This window comes from Aptenodytes patagonicus, chromosome 3 (genome assembly GCF_965638725.1).
Source record: "Aptenodytes patagonicus chromosome 3, bAptPat1.pri.cur, whole genome shotgun sequence".
NCBI lineage: Eukaryota > Metazoa > Chordata > Aves > Sphenisciformes > Spheniscidae > Aptenodytes > Aptenodytes patagonicus.
In genome coordinates, this window is record NC_134951.1 from 54394638 (window position 1) to 54413101 (window position 18464).

At 47.5% G+C, this 18464-nt stretch overlaps 1 protein-coding gene across 1 annotated transcript in view; it reads right to left on the bottom strand.

Annotated features, from left to right (window-relative positions):
* Positions 1 to 3590, bottom strand: part of METTL24 (methyltransferase like 24) — a 50873-nt gene extending 47283 nt beyond the window's left edge. The window contains exon 1 of the mRNA XM_076333411.1: positions 3285 to 3590. Coding sequence (XP_076189526.1) covers positions 3285 to 3590 — 306 coding nt within the window. The remainder of the gene's footprint in view (positions 1 to 3284) is intronic.
* Between the last annotated feature and the right edge of the window lie 14874 nt (positions 3591 to 18464).

Consider the following 18464-nt stretch of genomic DNA (forward strand, 5'->3'; position numbering starts at 1 on the left):
AGCAAAACGGCTGGGAGCAACACAGCTCCCAAAAGCACCAGAACAGGCAGCTCTGGCAGCTCCCAGAGCTGTCACATAGCTAAATTACTTCATTCCCTGCTGCTTTCAGTTAGCATTTTTATGCATGCATCTTAAGGCGCAAACAGACACTTGTAACCTCGTTGGCCAAAGCCTCCCATCTGCCGCACAGTCACTCTCTCCGCTGACGAAGATTTACCAGCGGTCAGGAAAAGCGCACGACTGCACAGGCAGTTTCCTGCAGACGCAGGGGCCACTTACGGACCAGTCTCTGTCTTCCCCATCCTGTCTGGGTCTTTTTTTTCCCCTTTTGGTGCCATTGGTTATTTGCCTGCAGTTGTGCTTGGGAAATAAATAACACAACTCTGCTTCAGGAAACTTTAAAGTGATTCAAAGTTGGCATCAAATAATTTCCTTGTGTGTTTTTGCAATTTTTTTTTTATACAGCCACAAAGTAGGATATTCAACTTGATCTATGGAAACGCTCTGTTCATCAGTCTTCTGCATTAATTCAGTGATGTAAGTGTGAGCAGAGTTATAACCAAGTGGCACTAGGAAAACAGACCAAAGTTTGGCCTCGCTGATTTTTCACTACTGCCATCCTGCTGGCTCACACATCGCAACAGACTCCACCACCACCACCACAACCAGTGGCAGGGAAAAAAAAACCATACCTGAAAGCCTCTGCAGGCTTCAGAAATGTACTGACAACGGTTTACAGACAGACAGAAGACACAAAAACATATAAAACCCACAGGAAAAAGCAATCCCAACCCGGTACGGCACAGATCTGCGCAAGGAGCCTGTCCCTCTCCCCCAGGCAGCATTTACACACACCAGCAAACCGCACTGGCAGCAGTTGCACGCTGCCACCTTTAGAAGCCATTGACCACCAATTTAAGCAGCCTTTTCTGATAAGAGCCCCTGTCTTGTCTTAAAACAGTCTGAAGTGAAATACAATATTTCCTGATGAAAAAAATTAAAATAAATCACCCATTATTTTTTTTTAGCTATCACGCATGATCACCACTTCCATGAGAAAAAATGGCAGTACTCAGACCACTTCTACTTTATTTTCCCATTGCTTTTTTCCCCCTACATTTTTATTTAACAGCTCTACTTCAAAACCGGTAATTCCCAGAATTTCAGTCCCACTATCCCCAAAGCCTTATCTTCCCTTTAAGTAGATTTTTCTTAGCCTGAAGCAACATGCTCAAGTCAAATAGCTGAACATGGAAGACACTTGATGGTCTCAAACTTTACCTGGCAACTCCACCCTGTATTATATTTACTAATATTTTTCACTTGACTTAATTAGAGGGATTCAAACGAGACCTCAGCAGCAACATGCCCAACACCACAAACCACAGCAATGATGTTTCACACACTTCACCTGGAGACACACCAAAACGTACTGTGGGCTCTCCAGAGCCTCGAGCTCTCCAACACCGCAAGGCACTGCCAGTTCTCTGGTATGACGAGCAGCCTCTCCTGATGCTACTTCTCCACCAGGGTTTCCTCAAAAATCATGAAATAAATTAGGATATGCTTTACTTTCGCCTCCTGTTTTTTGATGCCATGCTTAGCACCTTTTCAAGAAACTATCTGAATCCATATGATTACATTTTTTTTCCCCCCGTGAATGCTGAAATTCTTCCATAATTACAATCACTTAAAAGTTGGGCTTTAGGAGAATACCAAGTAACATGGCATTGACAACAAAAATCACAAAAACTGACACTGCAAGATCTAGACGCCTCAACGTGGTATCAATACCACAGCACATCAGGACACCACATAGTCATTATGTTGAAGAAATACGCGACATCATTGCTGCAGCAGTGAAGGAAGTAAGGGATTATCTCATTTCTCCTTCTAAACATTTCAGGAAACAAGAGGGCGAAAATAGCAGTTTTATTTTTCCATCACAGCTCCCCACGGAAGATGAGGCAAATCTAAAATTCAAACTATACATGAGTTCATTGTCCATCTCCTCTTCAAACAAAAAATAAATTACTGGGGGCGCACAGGCAAAGAAAAGCAAGCAGATTTGCAGATGATCACATCCTGCTTTCCCATGATCACAGGACATCTGCTCAGATGGTGGTTTGGATGTTAGCAAGAGGTCTCGTCATCAAGGGAGTCTGAGCAAACCCAGAAAAAGCTTCAGTTTAAGGACAGGAGAAGGTTTAGCCGTTCCACAGGTAACTGGTTCTATTCTTGTCAAGGCAAACATCAGCAATAGTTATATACCTTGACCAGGAAGGTGGTCCCATCTCTAGCAAAATCCCATTTGCTCCTCCTCACGGTCATTCCAGCTTCTTTAAGTATCTGCACATACCACTACTACTGCACCCTGACAGTGGTACCTCAAAATAGGTGACAAGCTACTCTTTCCTGGCCTTCGAAAGCTGGCTCTTCTCCCCCTGAAAGACTGCAAAGAAAACTCCACAAAATAAACACTTGAATCTATAAGTGATACCCGAGAGACTGGCATCTGCCAAAACCAAAGACGGCATGGAGCTTGTTGAAGAAGACGGCATCTCGCTACTGGTCACACATGCGGCTAACTGGGGGGAGAAGTTAGTACCGACACTCCTCACTCTTGCTGAACTCCAGATGCTAATGATGGCCCTCCCGTCTCCAAAAGGCTTTACAATCATTATCACGTCTGAACCTAATTACAGGTCCATCTACCAACTCATTAACTAACTCATTAATTCTCATGCAGACCATGTCTTAGAAACATTTCTTGACGGCCTTCAGCGAATGAAATGGCATTCGGAGGCCAAGAATGCCAAGGGCCAAGGACTTTTCCCAAGCTTGCTCCTGTTGGAGGTGCTTCAGCCTGCTGAGCAAGCTTGGTGACTCCGGGTCAAGGTTACCTTTCCAGAGCGAGGTCCGACCTTGTTCAGCCCCTGCACCAGCACACTCCACCCTTCCTGCAGCCCAGCAGCATCGCTCAAAAAATGTCTTGACCACAAGACACCTTCCTAGGAAGCCGCCATCACACCACCTCACCTCACCACACCAACACCCTCCAGGTACCAGCAACATCTCAGCAACAGGAGGAGGCCACATCGGCGAAGCGGGGCTCTTACGGTCCTCCAGCGGCCACAGAGCCCAGCCCCGACCGGGGCGGCACAGGGACCCCAGGAGACCGGTCACACTCGGCTCCCCCTCAGGGGGAGAGGGGGCGCCGTGGCGCCGCGGCGCCGCGCCTGTCGCGACACGGCGGGCGCTTTCCCCCCCCCAGCCCGCCCTACCTTCCTGCGGCGGCCGCCCGGGGGCTGCAGGGGGCAGCAGCCGGGCGCGGCGCTCCCCCGCCGGCCGCTCCGCACGTAAGTGACCCGCCGCCTGCCCGCCGCCGCCGCCGCCGCTCCCGGGTGCTGCTCCGTGCCGCGGGCCGGGGGGGGCGCCCGCCCCGCCGGCGCCACTGCCGCCGGCGCCCGGGGCTTCTCCTCCGGGCACCACGATCGCCTCATGCCCAGCTGGAGGCAGAGGAAGAGCGCGGCCGAGAGCAGGCAGAGGCGGAAGGCCGGGCCCCGCCAGAGCGGCCGCTCCTTGGGCATGGCGGCGGGGGCTCGCCCTGCCCGGCGCTGTCACCCCCCCCGCCCCGCCGCAGGGCTCATGCCGCCGGCGGGCCGGGCCCCGCGGCCGCCGCCGAAAGTTGGGAGACCCCGCCCCGAGCGGGGCCGGCCGGGGAGGGGCCGCCATGCCCATGCCCATGCCCATGCCCCTGCCACTGTCCCGGCCCCGCGGGGGGCTGCGGGGCGCCGGGGGTGCCCGCCTGCGGCCGGCCCGCGGGACGCTCCCCGCCCCGGCAGCCCCACGGAGCGTGGGTCAGCGCCCGGGCACGGGTGTGGGCCTGGCGCTGGCGCCTTCACGGCGGCGGTCCTTGCCGTGTAGCGTGCCACACGTGCGTGTCACCTGTGCGCGCACCCAGACCCACGCTGCCCTCGAGGGCCGGGTGTAACAGGCGACTTCCGTTTTGAAAAGTCCCCTCCCTGTTATATCAACCCGCCTTTATAGTATGGAAGTTATTAACTTGTTAATATATATATATTAGTTCACATTATACACTGTGATGTCATGAGGTAGTGGAATTTTACTGGAGGCTTGGGTGTTGTTCATGCTTCAGTAAAACAAACTAAAGGACAGCCTGGCCCTGGAAGTGAGGACTTTGCTTTGTGGAAGGTTAGAGCTGTCGGTGAAGGATAAAGGATACCCCTGGACAGCCAAGATAACACCAGCATCCTAGCCCCTCTGACATGTCTTTGAAACCCTCCCAGCGTCGTCTGGCGTTACAGATAAGTAACTAGCAAGGCTGGCTCTAGGGACATCTGGATCAATAGACAAACAGCAAGAATGCTGCAAAAAATAGAGTTGCTTTGCAAAGTTTTGCTATGATTAGTAATCGGTAGTGTGGATGTTAATGATTAGTCAAATCATGTTGAACCGGAACGTTTGAAGGGTATGAGAACCCTGCATGAAACCACAGTTGGCGTGGTTTCACTGGAAAACCCAGTTTGGCTGGGACACTTCATGTGCATGAATAAAAGAATTACTCCTGTAAGTCTATACTTTGTGTCCTAGCCTCTCTCCTGGGTCGGCACGGGCCAGCTGTGAATTTTCATGACACATCCTTGGTTTCACCCGTGAGGGAAAGGCTCTGGGTGAGCTGGGCAGGGCCAAGAGGCAGTGCAGGGGACGGGCGGTGCCGCTTACCTCCGTGGGAGCACACAGGGCCTTTTGTCTCGAAACGGGGACACGCTACACAGAAATACTGAAGTGTACAGGCCAGCTTTGGTCTTAAGCCACAATGCTAAACCATCGCTGAGTGATAAGCAGGTAGTGGTGGCCAGTGGGATTTTCTGAAGCAGGAACCACAGGTGGAGAGACACGTCAGGGGTTCCCAGGTGAGATGTGCAGGAGATGGACACACACCTAATCCCCATTTCTTTTACCAAGTAGGGGAGGGTGGTTGTGACTCTTGTCCCCTGCATGAAGTACTGTGCTTCCAACGCCCCTGCCTTGTCTGCTGGCAAGGGAGAGGCTTTCTGCACTGAGCTCCTTCTCCCTCCTTTCCACTGTCCTCTCCCCGGCAGCAGCCTGCACTGCTCCTCTCTGACCTCTCCTGTCTGTTCACAGCCTGGGGTAGAGGCAGAGCTGGCTGCTGCTAGGGGAGCAGGTCGGAGAGGAGCACTGGGAGAAGCAAAGCCTGCCAGCAGCCGAGCAACCAGACCTGCTGGCAGCAGGACGGAGGAGCTGCACGCAGGAAGATAAGGGAGGAAGCCGTGATCTGTCTGCAGAAGTGGAATTTCAAGCATGGCTCCAAGAACAGATGCACTGGCAGGCCAGGTGCACACTCCCTGCCATTTAAACATTGCTGTCCTCTTTTTTTAGGTAAACTATACTTCTAAATTAGGTTAAAGCAATTCCATGTTTGTTTTAAACCACCCTAAATGCAGGCTCCTCTTGAAAGGGGGTAGGTGGCAGTCCTGCATGCCATTCCTGTAGCAGGAGGGGGGCTCCTTTGTCCTAAGCTAAGCCAAACCAGGACAATGACCCAGATGAAAACTAACTCAAGAAAAACTCTATCTGGAGCAGTTTCCCAATAGACCTGGACACCCTTTTTGGTACCATCCTGTCTTTTGGTCAGCCTACAGCCAACATGGGACAGCCTCTGGGTCGTTTATGCCTCCAGGGAAATGCAGTGCAGATCAGAGCGCTTCTCCCCCTGCCCCTGCTCAGGGGTCCCTGTCCCTCCCTTGGGCAGGCTCTGGTGCTTGCCACAGGGAAGCGAGTTGGCTCTGGCAGCTGTGGTCTGACAACCACGCACTTTTCCTCTGTTTACACACCTCCCTTAGGTGGCTCACGAGCGGATCAGACAAGCCCTGGTGCTAGTGCAAGGGAGGAACACATGAGGGCAGAGGGAGAGTGTGACTGCAACAACCACGACTGATATCAGCTTGAGAGATGGGCACCCGACTCCATCCATGACCATCATCTGGAGTTCATCAGCAGAAGGTCGCTCGGTCTGGCATGGGGGCGCCTGTGCATCACTCTGCTCGTCCGACTGAAATGGCATCGCCCATCTGGAGGACAGAAGTAATGTCACTGCTCAGGAAAGAGAGGTTTAGACATATGTCGAGTACACTAAATGCAGGGATAAATGTAACAAGACACAAGACTTGCAGTACTGCTACCCAAAATCATTATATCAGAAAATTCTTAGCACCAAGGTTGTTTTAGAGTATCAGCATCTGGTCAATAATGGCGTGTGAAGGTCCTATTAAAAGAAAAGTTTGTGTTTGTATGGTTATGGAGAAAATCTTAAAGGCAGCAATATAAAGGTCAAGACTCAAAAAGTATAAAGTTCCCAAATACATTTTAAAACTTTCTCTTGAAGTTTAATCCCTGAAAAATTGAAGCTTTCCTAAAATCTTGAACAATGCATATTCAAAGAAAGAGGTCTGACTGAGCAGAATAAAAACCACAAGGTCTTTCTTGGTTTTAGCATCACAGGTTCATTTGTTGTTCTTCTCTCATTGTATAGCTTCAACAGAAAGCTCAAATACTTGAATCCAGCCACTCTTCCTGTCATCGCTGAGCTGCAACTGTAAATGGCGACCTTGTACGAGACATTCCCTTCCTTAGAAAGCCAATCAGCCCCAATTTGTGAGCATGCTAAGAGTGATCCTGATAAAGAACAGTTCGTGAATTTAACTCGGTGTTTTCATTTTGCTTTTGTATTTTAACAAACAATTGAATTTCTCATGCTTCTCCCCCATGTCTTTTGTAAGTCTGCTTGTTTAAAGTACAACAGAGGGTTTCTAAAGACGGAGAAAAAGGGAACAGTGGTAGAGAAGGATCTCAGGAAATCTCAGGAACAATGAGAAATCTTATCTGCATTAGCACGAGAATCAATGGGAATTAAGATAGCACCTTCAACATTCTCACCTCTCCAGCATCCTTTCCATTTTAACAAGTGAATTATAAACTAATTTCTTCCCCCAGGAATCTGCTGCAAAGACACCTGTATGTGAGCAATGCCTGTTAAGATGAAAAGCAAATCAAAATTGCAGCATAATGCATGCAGCTCCAGTTCAACTGGAGGATGGACCTTTTTGAGGCGATTGCTGGGAAATACAACTTCTGCAAAGTTTCACAGCTTCTGCTAAACATGCTCACTCTTTGAGTCAGGCAGCAAATAGCCTCCCCTCCCTGCTGTCCCCAAACCAAGATGGATAGTGTTAGAGGAAAATATATCGTGCCGGATCCACTAGAGCTCAAAGTACTGCCACGTAATGCAAGGAGTAATCGAAACAGCGACTCTGAGCATGCAATTTCTACTGAAAGCAGCGAGCATTGCGCCCTGATAACCAAAATCAGACATCAGTCCTACTGTATCTACTTTTTATGTAGGTACCACAGATTTCTACAGCTCCCTTCATTTCTCCAGGAAAAGTCTTCAAAAATGTAAAATTCCTCCTGCATTTACAAATTTGTCTATGGTGAGAGCACAGTGCTAAACCTCTGGAAGAAAAAAGTTTAACATCAATGGAAGTTCATTGCTTCAGTGCTGCCTGCTGCTTATAAATTACATCTTGCCTGGGATGTTGTTGGTAGCAAAATCTCTCCTTTGCAACAGCTATTTAATGCTGATCTCTCTTATGGCCATTTTTAGTTCAAACATCTTGCCTACCACCATCCATCTTCTGCCTCCACCCACTGTCAAGGCTTCTGTTTATCTTCTGGCTAGTCAAAATGTCTGCCCAGGTCTCTGTGCAAAATTAAACCCCAGGCAGGAAAACACCACTGGGAATTCCCTGGATTCTTCAAGGGCTGTTAATGGAAGTCAAATATTCCTCCTATAAAATGAGTAAATGAATAAAAATGCTCTTTTTGACTCTGCTTAACAACCCCGCTGGATTTGGTATGAGCCACTTGCCAAAATCTACAGGACAGAGCGAAGGAAGACTTTTTTCCCTCTCCTCCCTCCTACATTCCTGGCTAATGCTTTGAAAACCGGAGTGACGTTGGTCCATGAAAACAAAGAGGTTTTGTGTAGAAACTTTCACAAGGTCATTTTAAAAGTGGCTGCATGAAGAGAAGCCCGGTGTGTCCTTCCCTGCAGAAGATGTGTGTGCATCTGATCCTGAGTCTGCAGGAGTCAGGGCTTTGGTCCAGGTCTGTTTTATTGCCTTGCACATTTACAGGCCAAGGCTCTGCCATAGCCCTGAGGAATGTGGGATGCAATGTTTATAGCTCTCCGGGTGACTTCTCAGTGACGGCTTCGGTGCAAGCCCGGTCTCACTTCTGTTCCTTAAAACTGCATCTGGAAGTCCTGAAGTATTTCTCTATGCACCAAGCGACAGACCTCCCTGGAGCCTGCATGCAGCCAGCAGCTCTGCAAGGGAGGTACAGCCCTTTTTCCTTCCCATGCCTTAAATCCCACTGAAAACTCAGAGAAAGAATCTCTTTCTGTTATCTCTTAGATCTTAGCGATGGAGAAGTAAATGGGCCGCATTGGTCTATTACCCACTTACCGCTGCTGAGAAATAGGTGTCTGAATGGCTGTCAAGGCTAAAGCTCAGCTGCGTGGATCATTAAAACCACTTCTCAGCTCGCCACTGGTAGGTTTGAAGATAACAGCTAAAAAAAATATGTTCATGCAGTCTCCCATTAGCTCTCCTCAAGCTCATGGGATATTCAGGCAGCTTAACACAAGATTGATCTTGCTGTTCGGCAGCTCAGCGCGAGGCATGGGCAGAAGCTCTCTTTTCCCTCCGGCTACGGAGAGATTCAAACACCACAGCCTAGCCGTGGGCTCCGAATTTGATGAAAGAGATAGTTGATAATTAATGGCCTGGAGAGGGGATTATAGATCAAGATTTACCTCTAAGTCACACTCTTGTGCATTTGCACACATACATACCTGTACCTGTGCACGTACGTTCACTGCAGGAATGAGAAGAGGAATGAGACAACGGCCCTTCAGTAGAAGATGCTCTGCAGCTCTCTGCTATCCCTGGGCCTTACCTTTATTGATTTAACCCTAATCTTCGTGGTATCTACAAATGCAACTATTGCCTCCAGCAGCTGTGTTTCACTCCTGGAGAGGAACAACGGTGGTTTTACAGTCCGCCTTTTACTAAATTGTCTAATCATTCTGAACAAGCAAAATTCTGCCTGGTTTTTAAAGTAAGGGCTGGCAATTTTATTGAACAGATACTAGTATAAAAATTTAAAACATGTATCACCATTTTTTAAAAAAGACATTCCGGTTTACAGGAATTAAGCAGTGATAGCTCATATGCAGTTCACGTACTATTGCACAAAGATTTTTGCGATATTAGTTTGTTGTCTGTATTTCCCCTGTATCTATACTGTAATCCCAGACAGATGTCCAGCTTTGCTTAAAAATTACCCTGAGTTTCTATTACAAAATCCTATTTTCTGCATGTTTTAAAGATTACCTTGGTGTCACTCAGGGTTCAGCTTTCTCCCTTTTTTTGGATGCAATCAATTTTACTGGCATTTTTACACTTCTAAGCTTGAGGATGAATACCTTTCATTAAAAAATGTAATTTGGCAAAGGGATTAATCTATAATGCTCAGAATTTTACAAAACACCACAGCTGGAGTAGTAATTATGGCTTTAAGAAGTTATATAAGCCTTTTTATTACATGTTTTTAATGGGTTTACATAGTACAGTACAAATGCCAAAGTATTTATACAGGGGATGGCAATGGCACTGGAGTAATTGAACAGATGTCACAATTTGGTCACTGAGAGAGACTTTAATCTGCAAGTGCTCGGGGAAAAGGGCTCTCCAAGGGCAGAAGAGATGCAAGCCAGAGTGCTGGGGCTGCTAGGGAGAAGAACAGCAGCAACATGTTCCAGGTAGCAGCTTCACAAACAAATTAAGACCCATAATTAATGCTGTGCATTTTTTCTACAGTCTGTCTCGCAATGTTGTTTGATATACTGGCATGTGTCTGTACAGTTTATGCCTCAGTAAAGGCAATAGGATAAAATAAAAGCTGGGAGTGGCTGGCAGCATCCTTGATGGACCTGATGGGTGGAAAGCAGCTTTCATAGGATAGGAGGCGTGCAAAAATGTCCTGGACCAGTATGCAGGCTAATTTAATCATATGCATCCACCTTTAATAAAGGTCTCACCCACGTGTGTGAAAAGTGTCCCATTTTTGCAGGACACTAAATTCAGTATCACTGTCTTTACCTGTAACAAACAGGTTGCTTTTCTGAACTATTGCCATGTCGTCAGCCAATCCTCTCCTCCAGCTAGTTGCATTTTAAATGTCTTAAACAAAATCCTAACGAGGAGGAGAGAAATAGCCTTGCCCTCAGCAGAAAAGATGCCACGGCTCCCCTGCAGCCAAGCAGCCTGGCCAGGACCAGACGGTGAGGATAAAACTTAGTGCTCTTCCCGCAGGCTTCTTTCAAGGCAGTTTGCCCTCAATGCCATGTAGAGCAGCATCAGTGATGCAGAGATATTGGTATTGATCCGAAGTGGAATAGCCTCCTTAGCTGAGAGTTTGTATATAGGTTAGGTGTTACCGCAGGGGTCATCCTTTTGGCATCCTTTTTCCCACAGCGTGTCTGCCTCCGTTCTCAGCTGTGGATGCCGAAAGCAGAGGCCAGCCAGACTCTTCGAAGATGCGCTGGGAAGGACGAAGTGGGTTTGTGAGGATGCAGGCACCCCTGCAGACATCACTCCAGGCAATGAACACTCAGCCAGGCTAATGCTTGTGGTTGTGCCCCAGCTCCTGTCTTGCTTGCAGGCTCCTTGTTAGGAGGAGATCCCTCTGCCAGAATGCATTGAATTTCTTCAGGAACAAGGTCATTTCTCTGTACTCTGTCAGGAGGTAAAGTACATGCTCCTGAAAGCATAAAGGCTCTTTGCAGGGCTTGCGTGGTGCCTGCTACTGTCCTGGTGGCAAGGCTGGAGGCAAAGCCAGTGGCTACAGAGGAAAGCCTGCCCTGCCGTCTCCCCGCAGTCCGGTCAGCGTAGCAGAAGTGGCATAGAGTGGGGAGGACTGTCTCAAGAGGACACTTACCTCCCCCACAAGGCAAAGGAGAAGCAACTACTCTGAGCCGTAGCTGGGTCAATGCCAGAAGCCAGGCGAGTGCAGGAACCTCCTGGCTGGAACCCAGGGCACTGGCGCAGGCAGGGAGAGATCCCAGTGCTGGAAGAGGCAAATTTTCCTGCTAACTTCTGGCTCCTCCCTCAGGCTTAACGTGAAGGAAAGAAGATGATCACTGATGTACAGCGATGGGAGCCTCTAGGAATCGCAGGCTTTTTGCTCAATCTTTGTGCTGAAGTGCTCAGTCTTACACTACGAAGACAAACAGCAGCAAGATTGCTCTCAGCAACCCAGACAAGAACATTTTAGTGCATAATTATGGATGAGAAGCAAGAGGCCGAAAAAAGAGGAAAAACATCTGTTCGCATAGAGTTTATTGCCGTTCACTTAAGAGGCCCATTAAATGCCAGAAAAAGCTATTTATCCTTCTGTTTGAGGCAATTATCCTGCTGCAAATCTCTGTGGCAATTCGCCCCGTGATTGTTCCTGGAGTGCTGACACTGTGCAGATATACTCACAGCACAGAAAAAAGGTGCGGGCCTTGCCCGCCAAGGCTTATGGAGGGATTTTCAGAAGCAGGATAGCCAGTGATTTTCAAGATCTTTTAACTTACACTTTGGTTATGCTCAAGCTGCCATCCTACTGAACTGCTACAGAATGAGATAGCATAACTGCTATACAGTGACCTAGCTTTTTCAAAAACTCATTTGCAGCAAAATATTACTGTCCGGTGGGTGAGGAATTGGTTAGATGGTCACATCCAGAGGGTAGTGGTCAAAGGCTCAATGTCCAGATGGAGGTTGGTGACAAGTGGCATCCCACAGAGGTCTGTATTGGGACCGGTACTGTTTAATATCTTCATCAATGACACAGACAGTGGGATCGAGTGCACCCTCAGCAAGTTTGCAGATGACACCAAGCTGAGTGGTGCAGCTGACACGCCAGAGGGACGGGATGCCATCCAGAGGGACCTGGACAAGCTGGAGAAGTGGGCCCGTGTGAACCTCATGAGGTTTAACAAGGCCAAGTGCAAGGTCCTGCACCTGGGTTGGGGCAACCCCCAGTATCAAGACAGGCTGGGGGATGAAGGGATTGAGAGCAGCCCTGCCGAGAAGGACTTGGGGGTGCTGGTGGATGAAAAGCTGGACATGAGCCAGCAACGTGCGCTCGCAGCCCAGAAGGCCAATCGTATCCTGGGCTGCATCAAAAGAAGCGTGGCCAGCAGGTCGAGGGAGGGGATTCTGCCCCTCTACTCTGCTCTGGTGAGACCCCACCTGGAGTAGTGCGTCCAGCTCTGGAGCCCTCAGCATAAGAAAGACACAGACCTGTTGGAGTGGGTCCAGAGGAGGGCCACGAAAATGATCAGGGGGATGGAACACCTCTCCTATGAAGAAAGGCTGAGAGAGTTGGGGTTGTTCAGCCTAGAGAAGAGAAGGCTTCGGGGAGACCTTATTGCAGCCTCTCAGTACTTAAAGGGGGCTTATAAAAAAGATGGCGGCAAACTTTTTAGCAGGGCCTGTTGTGACAGGACAAGGGGGAATGGCTTTAAACTAAAGGAGGGTAGATTTAGACTAGATATAGGGAAGAAATTTTTTACTCTGAAGGTGGTGAAGCACTGGCACAGGTTGCCCAGAGAGATGGTGGCTGCCCCATCCCTGGAAACTGGGATTGCTCTTCTTGTAGCCACTGTCTCAGCTATATGGGATGTGAGAAGCCCCAATCCAGTTCCTTGCATGCTCAAAGGAGACCAGCTGTCCCACCAACCAGGAGACCACTCGGCTCACCAGGCTGCAAGGCATATGGGGAGAAGAGGCTTCATTTCCTTGAAGCCCAACACTGCACTCGTTTGGCGAGGAGGAAAGCAAGCGCAAGGCTCCCTCTGTGGCTCTGCATTCCCTGAGGGAAGGGTTGTTTTCCAGACCTTCACTTTAGCCAAAAAGCCGACTGGAGGTGTATATGCAGGTGCTTCAGAAACACCTGCAGCTGGCTCAGTTTCTTTATTCTCTGGTGATACAGAAAATAAACAAGCCTCCCCTCCCCTGTTTGGCTCATAAATGTAAGTAAAGGCTAGTGTAAGGCTTGGATATCAGCTGGTCGACTGAGACTTTGCAGAAGTTAAATGAAAAGGCAGCAGAGGTGACAGTGACAGGAGCACAGCATGTGGTGCACATGGTGCATACCTCTTACAATTTGAGAAATATATTGTCCCCATAGCAGGTAGCGGACATGAACAGGAACAGAGGAAAGCAATGTGGGACAGTGCTCTCCTAGTGCTGGCTGCTGTCAGTGGTGTGAGACAGTCTCAAAGGAGGAAAAACAAAACACAGGAAAAAGACTCCCTTGAAACTTCTTTTACATTTGGAAATACCATTTGTATGAAGTTGTTCACTTTCAGAAAAGTTTCTTTCCGCTTTCTTTTCTCCCCAGCCGCTCCCCTTCCTCATAAGGCTGAGTTTTGACTCATGTCCACTTTTCCGTCTCCAAAATATGTAACTTTGACATCTTCATTGAGAAGAACAGATATGTGGGGGGGAAATTCCCAGAAAGAAAACAGATCATTTCGGACCAGCCTTAAACCAGTGATAGTTTCTAATACCTGAGCACGCAGAGTGGTGCGTGGGCTCGCTGGGAGCCAGGCCAGGCAGTGGGCTCATGGGCCAGGCTGCAGCCTCGCAGAGACCCCCCCGCAGGATGTCTAGCCCAGGTACAGCTCGAGGTGCTAGGGGACCCCAAGTCCCCGCAACACAAGGAATCGAGGACACTTGGCTACCCAAGACAGTGGTTTCTCCTCCAGCCTTTTGGTGGGGGAAAGCTCTGGGACATGCTGCTATAGCAACAGCTTTGTCTAGGATTATAATCCCTTAATTTTATTAACAACAGCTTCTGGTGTGCTGCTACCTTCAGATTTCTATTTCCTCAATGTACTTTTTTTTAAGCATTCCCCATGACATTTTACGGCCCTAACTGATTCACAATTATGTCTTAAGCTCTACTGCAGCACCCAAGTCCTCCAAGCCTTATAGGTATGTGGGAGCCCGACAGGCACCCACATTTTCACCGAGTTCAGCATCCCTGCATTTGCTCTTTGAGATGGAGCGTGTGGGTTTCTTTGCGTAACTGCTTGATCCAATACCTCCCTCTGGTGGAAAATAGGGAATAAAGCAGAATAAAATAAAGCCTCATACAACATATACATTGGTTTAAGATAGTTGTGAAAACAATACAGATCTTGGTCTAGGCCATGATTTTCTCTCTAATTACTACATTTATTCCAAATGAATTTGAATGTATCACACTGAAGTTTATGTCAAATAGTATTCGACTGGAAAAGAATTGTAATGAATGGTGAATGCCAATTTTCCTGTATTTTTTCAGAAATTAGGCAAATTTGTTTTAAATATAGGCAAAAGCCTATATTGAGACAATATGTCTTTATGGCTTTGTTTCTGCAAAGAAAATCAACAAAATTCCCTGTTCCAGAAAAGTATTATTTTGTGCTCAAGTTCTAAAATCCATCATACAGCCCATCTGCTATCTGCAATCACAAGGATTGATAGAAATGTCTCAAAATATAATTGTTCCCTTTCTATGCCATAATTACGCCTTTGAAGTTCCCTGTGAGCGTGATAGATCGTTTGCCATCTGCCAGGAATGCCTATTCTATGTAGATCAGAAAGTGCGGATAAGAAAGAAATACTCAAGTACGATCCAGTTAACTTTTGTCCGGATACTCATGGGCTTAAGGAACGGCACAAGGATAAAATGCTTTGCACAGGTGACAGCTAAGTCTTTCTTTAAGGACTCCTTTCATCAGCATGGAAAGTCGTTTAATGACCTTCCACTGTTCACCCTCTCCCATGTGCGAATGTTTCCCTGACACTTGCTCTGCGTTTCCAGATGAAGACTATGGAGTCGACGCAACAGCATGGACAGATTTAGGATCAAAGTGGAGTTTTGCAAATTCCTCAGCTGCCGGCTCAGTTTCAGCTGGAGCTGGAGAGTTAACACAGGCCGCATCTTTGCTTCAGCTCCTGGCAAGGCTCTTGGGTGAGGAGCAGAAACTCAGGGATGGCTGATAAGATACTGCCAGAGACTGACACCCAAGGCTGGGCAGCTGAAGCAAGAAAGGACTCATCTCAACAGATTTCAGCTGCCTAAAAGCCAAGTGGTCAGTGTCAGCGAGCTGGCTTGCAGGCGTTGGAACATTGTGACTCCCCTTTGTGGGTAGGTGTATAGTTGGCACAGGGCAGCATCACTATGTATCTATGGATATACATTAGAATATTTAAATTTTCCATGCCCAGGGAGAAAAATGAGGGAGGGATGTGCAATTATTCCCAAAATATTAGGACATATTCTTGGCAAATTTAAAGTTTCTGGAACAAAAAGCTGAGTAGGATGCTCAGCCTTTTGTGGCACGACCTTAGTGGGGAAGAAAGCCTCTGCAGGAAAGAGTAAGATTTAAAAAACAAATTTCAAGCTAGAGACTGGAGGGAAGTGAGCAGGCAGAGAGGAGCGGGGATTCATGATGGCATGTCCTTAGAGGTGCCATTTTGACATCTCTATAACCACAAGTAAGCAGGAAATACCAAGGCGCAATCTGGACAAATAAGGCCCCTTTAAACAGGGCACAGGAGCTGGAGCAATCAGGCTGAATGTATGCTTGTTTCTATTTGCTATAAGTCTAAAAATAAGATATGGGACTAAAATGCTTGATTTTTATATAAAGGTATTGAAATATCAGAGTCTTTCCAGAAGAAAGATTACTACTGGCTAATTGTAATAGCATGATAAAAATTACATGGGAAAGAACTGAAATAGATCTCGTCCAAATGAGAAAATGGAAAAGGACACGAACTCTGTCAAATTAAAAGCAGAAACAGAAAAGCAGACTAAAAAAGATCTTGAGGAAATAACTTGCTAATAGACAAAAAGCTTCCTCTACCCCAGCAGGAGCAAGGAGCCTGCCAGAGGGTCTGCAGGTGACCAGGGTATGCAGTCAACAGACAATCAGGGTGGCAAAGGAGTTTGAGAGATGACAAGCCCTAACACGACAGCTAAACAGACCACTTGTGTCTGTATTCGGCACAGAAAAGCTTAGTGAAATTCCCACAGCGGAGCCATTTGTTAAGGGGATAATGCAGGGAAGCTGCCTCAGATTGAAGGGCCATTAGATGAGGGTTTAGGACAAATAGATGCAACGGGTAGTAACAAATTCATGAGAAGCAGATGTTACTCACTTGTGGGTTTTTAGGGAATGCTAATGGGAAATTGTTGCACTGTTAGGACTGGTGTATAACCCTTTACTTAAAACAGCCAAAGAAAAAAGAGGATGGCATGTGATACTGTTTTAAGTGCTGTGAGGGATCTAGAGAAATGCAAACCACTAAATCTGACACCCGTAGCAGGCAACCAGGAAAAGCCATGATAATAGAATAGTTGCAAGGACAGATATGGACTAAGAGGGAAGAATCATCAGAGCTTTGCAGTGAGGAGCTATGAAGCTGTGCTTCACTATCCTCTTACGGCTTCAGAGGAAACAGTGAGGCTGCAGGCTAGAGCAATCCGCTCGGTATGATCTGCTCAGCTTCTAGAAAGCCTTTAATAACGTCTGTCACCAAGGACTCATAAAGAAGCTAATCTGGGATGGGGTAAAAGGGAAGATCCTCTCATGAGTCAGCAACTGCATATAGGATAGAAAGACAAGGTAAGGATAAATCATCTGTTTTTCACAATGGAGAGAAGTCACCAATGACATCTGAGAGGGATCCATGGTAGGGCCAGTGCTAATCCACATACCCATCAGTTGGGCGGTAAATGGTGAAGTGGCTTAGACTGCTGATGGTACCAGCTTATTCAAGGTAGTAAAATGTAAACAGGCTGCAAGGAGCTGCAAAAACATCTCATGAGCCTGGGCAATGAAATGGCAGGTGAAATTCAGTGTGGATAACAGCAGAGAAAAACAGATGGCTGAGTTGGGAATCACAGAATCATAGGATAGTTTGGGTTGGAAGGGACCTTTAAAGGTCATCTAGTCCAACCCCCCTGCCGTGGGCAGGGACATCTTCAACTAGACCAGGTTGCTCAGAGCCCCGTCCAACCTGACCTGGAATGTTTCCAGGGGTGGGGCAGCCACCACCTCTCTGGGCAACCTGTGCCAGTGTTTCACCACCCCTCACTACCCAGTCTCAGCAATGGCCTCTGAACCACCTAGTACTGTTCGGGACAAATATCTTGAAGTTAGGTAGTTCTATCCAAATGATAGTTAAAAGCTGATTAGTGGCTATAAAACTATTGAATAGTAGAAATTATTAGGAAGGGAAGACAGATGTCATCAATTAAATACAGGATTCACCCCCTACCATGAGTACTGTGTGAAGTTCTGGTCCCTCCATCTCAAAAAGGGTATGGTAGAGTGAGAAAAGGCATAAAGATGGGCAACAAGGAAGACCAAAGAGATGGGATGACTTTATGTGGGCAGCAGCTACATAAACCAAGATTCTTCAAGGTGGGAAAGAAGAGTCCGAGAGGGAGAATGGTACAGCTCTATAAATTCAAGAAGGGTCATGGAGAATAACTAGTCACCACTTCTCATAAGATGCAAGAAAGGGCCATCAAATGATGTTTCCAGGTTCAAGACAAACATGAAGGCAAGGAGCCCTGTGCCTGGGCGAAAAAGTGTCTCCCGTTATGGAACCTGTTGTCATGAGATGTCGTGGACCACAAAAGCACCGTACATGGTTTCAGAAGCAATCCGACAAATGTGTGGAAGATAAATGATCTGAGGGCCATGAAACACTAAGCTACCCCTCAGCTGAATGGGCCAGGGTATGCTAGAAGTGGCCCTCTCCACTGCTGGCCATGGCCAGAGCTAGGATGCCAGACTGACGGGCCTTGCAGCTGAACCTATTTTGCCATTTTTATCAACCAGACAACTTTTAGAAGTAAATTAGAAGAAACCTCCCCACCCTGCAGAGCAAGAAGTGCACAACCAGAATTCTGGTTTCTCACGGGGCTATGAACACCCCATTAGCATTAGCAGTGTTTCTTGCTCCAGGATAAGGTACACTGTTTGTTACTTTTTAAGATTAAAATCAAGATTAAGAAAAAATAGACCACTCTCATGATTTTCCCATGTATTTTTTCTGTTCCGTGTTAGCTGAGGACAAAGCTGCAGTTTGACAAGCCCTACGCCAACACTGATGCCAAAAGCAGCAGCTCTGCCCTCTCATACCGCTGGAAAGGACAAATGATGGGGGCGGGAGTGCAAAATTAGCCTTCAGAGCTGAGGAGAAGAGGGCAAGACTGCTGAAGGCGGGGCTAGCTTAGGC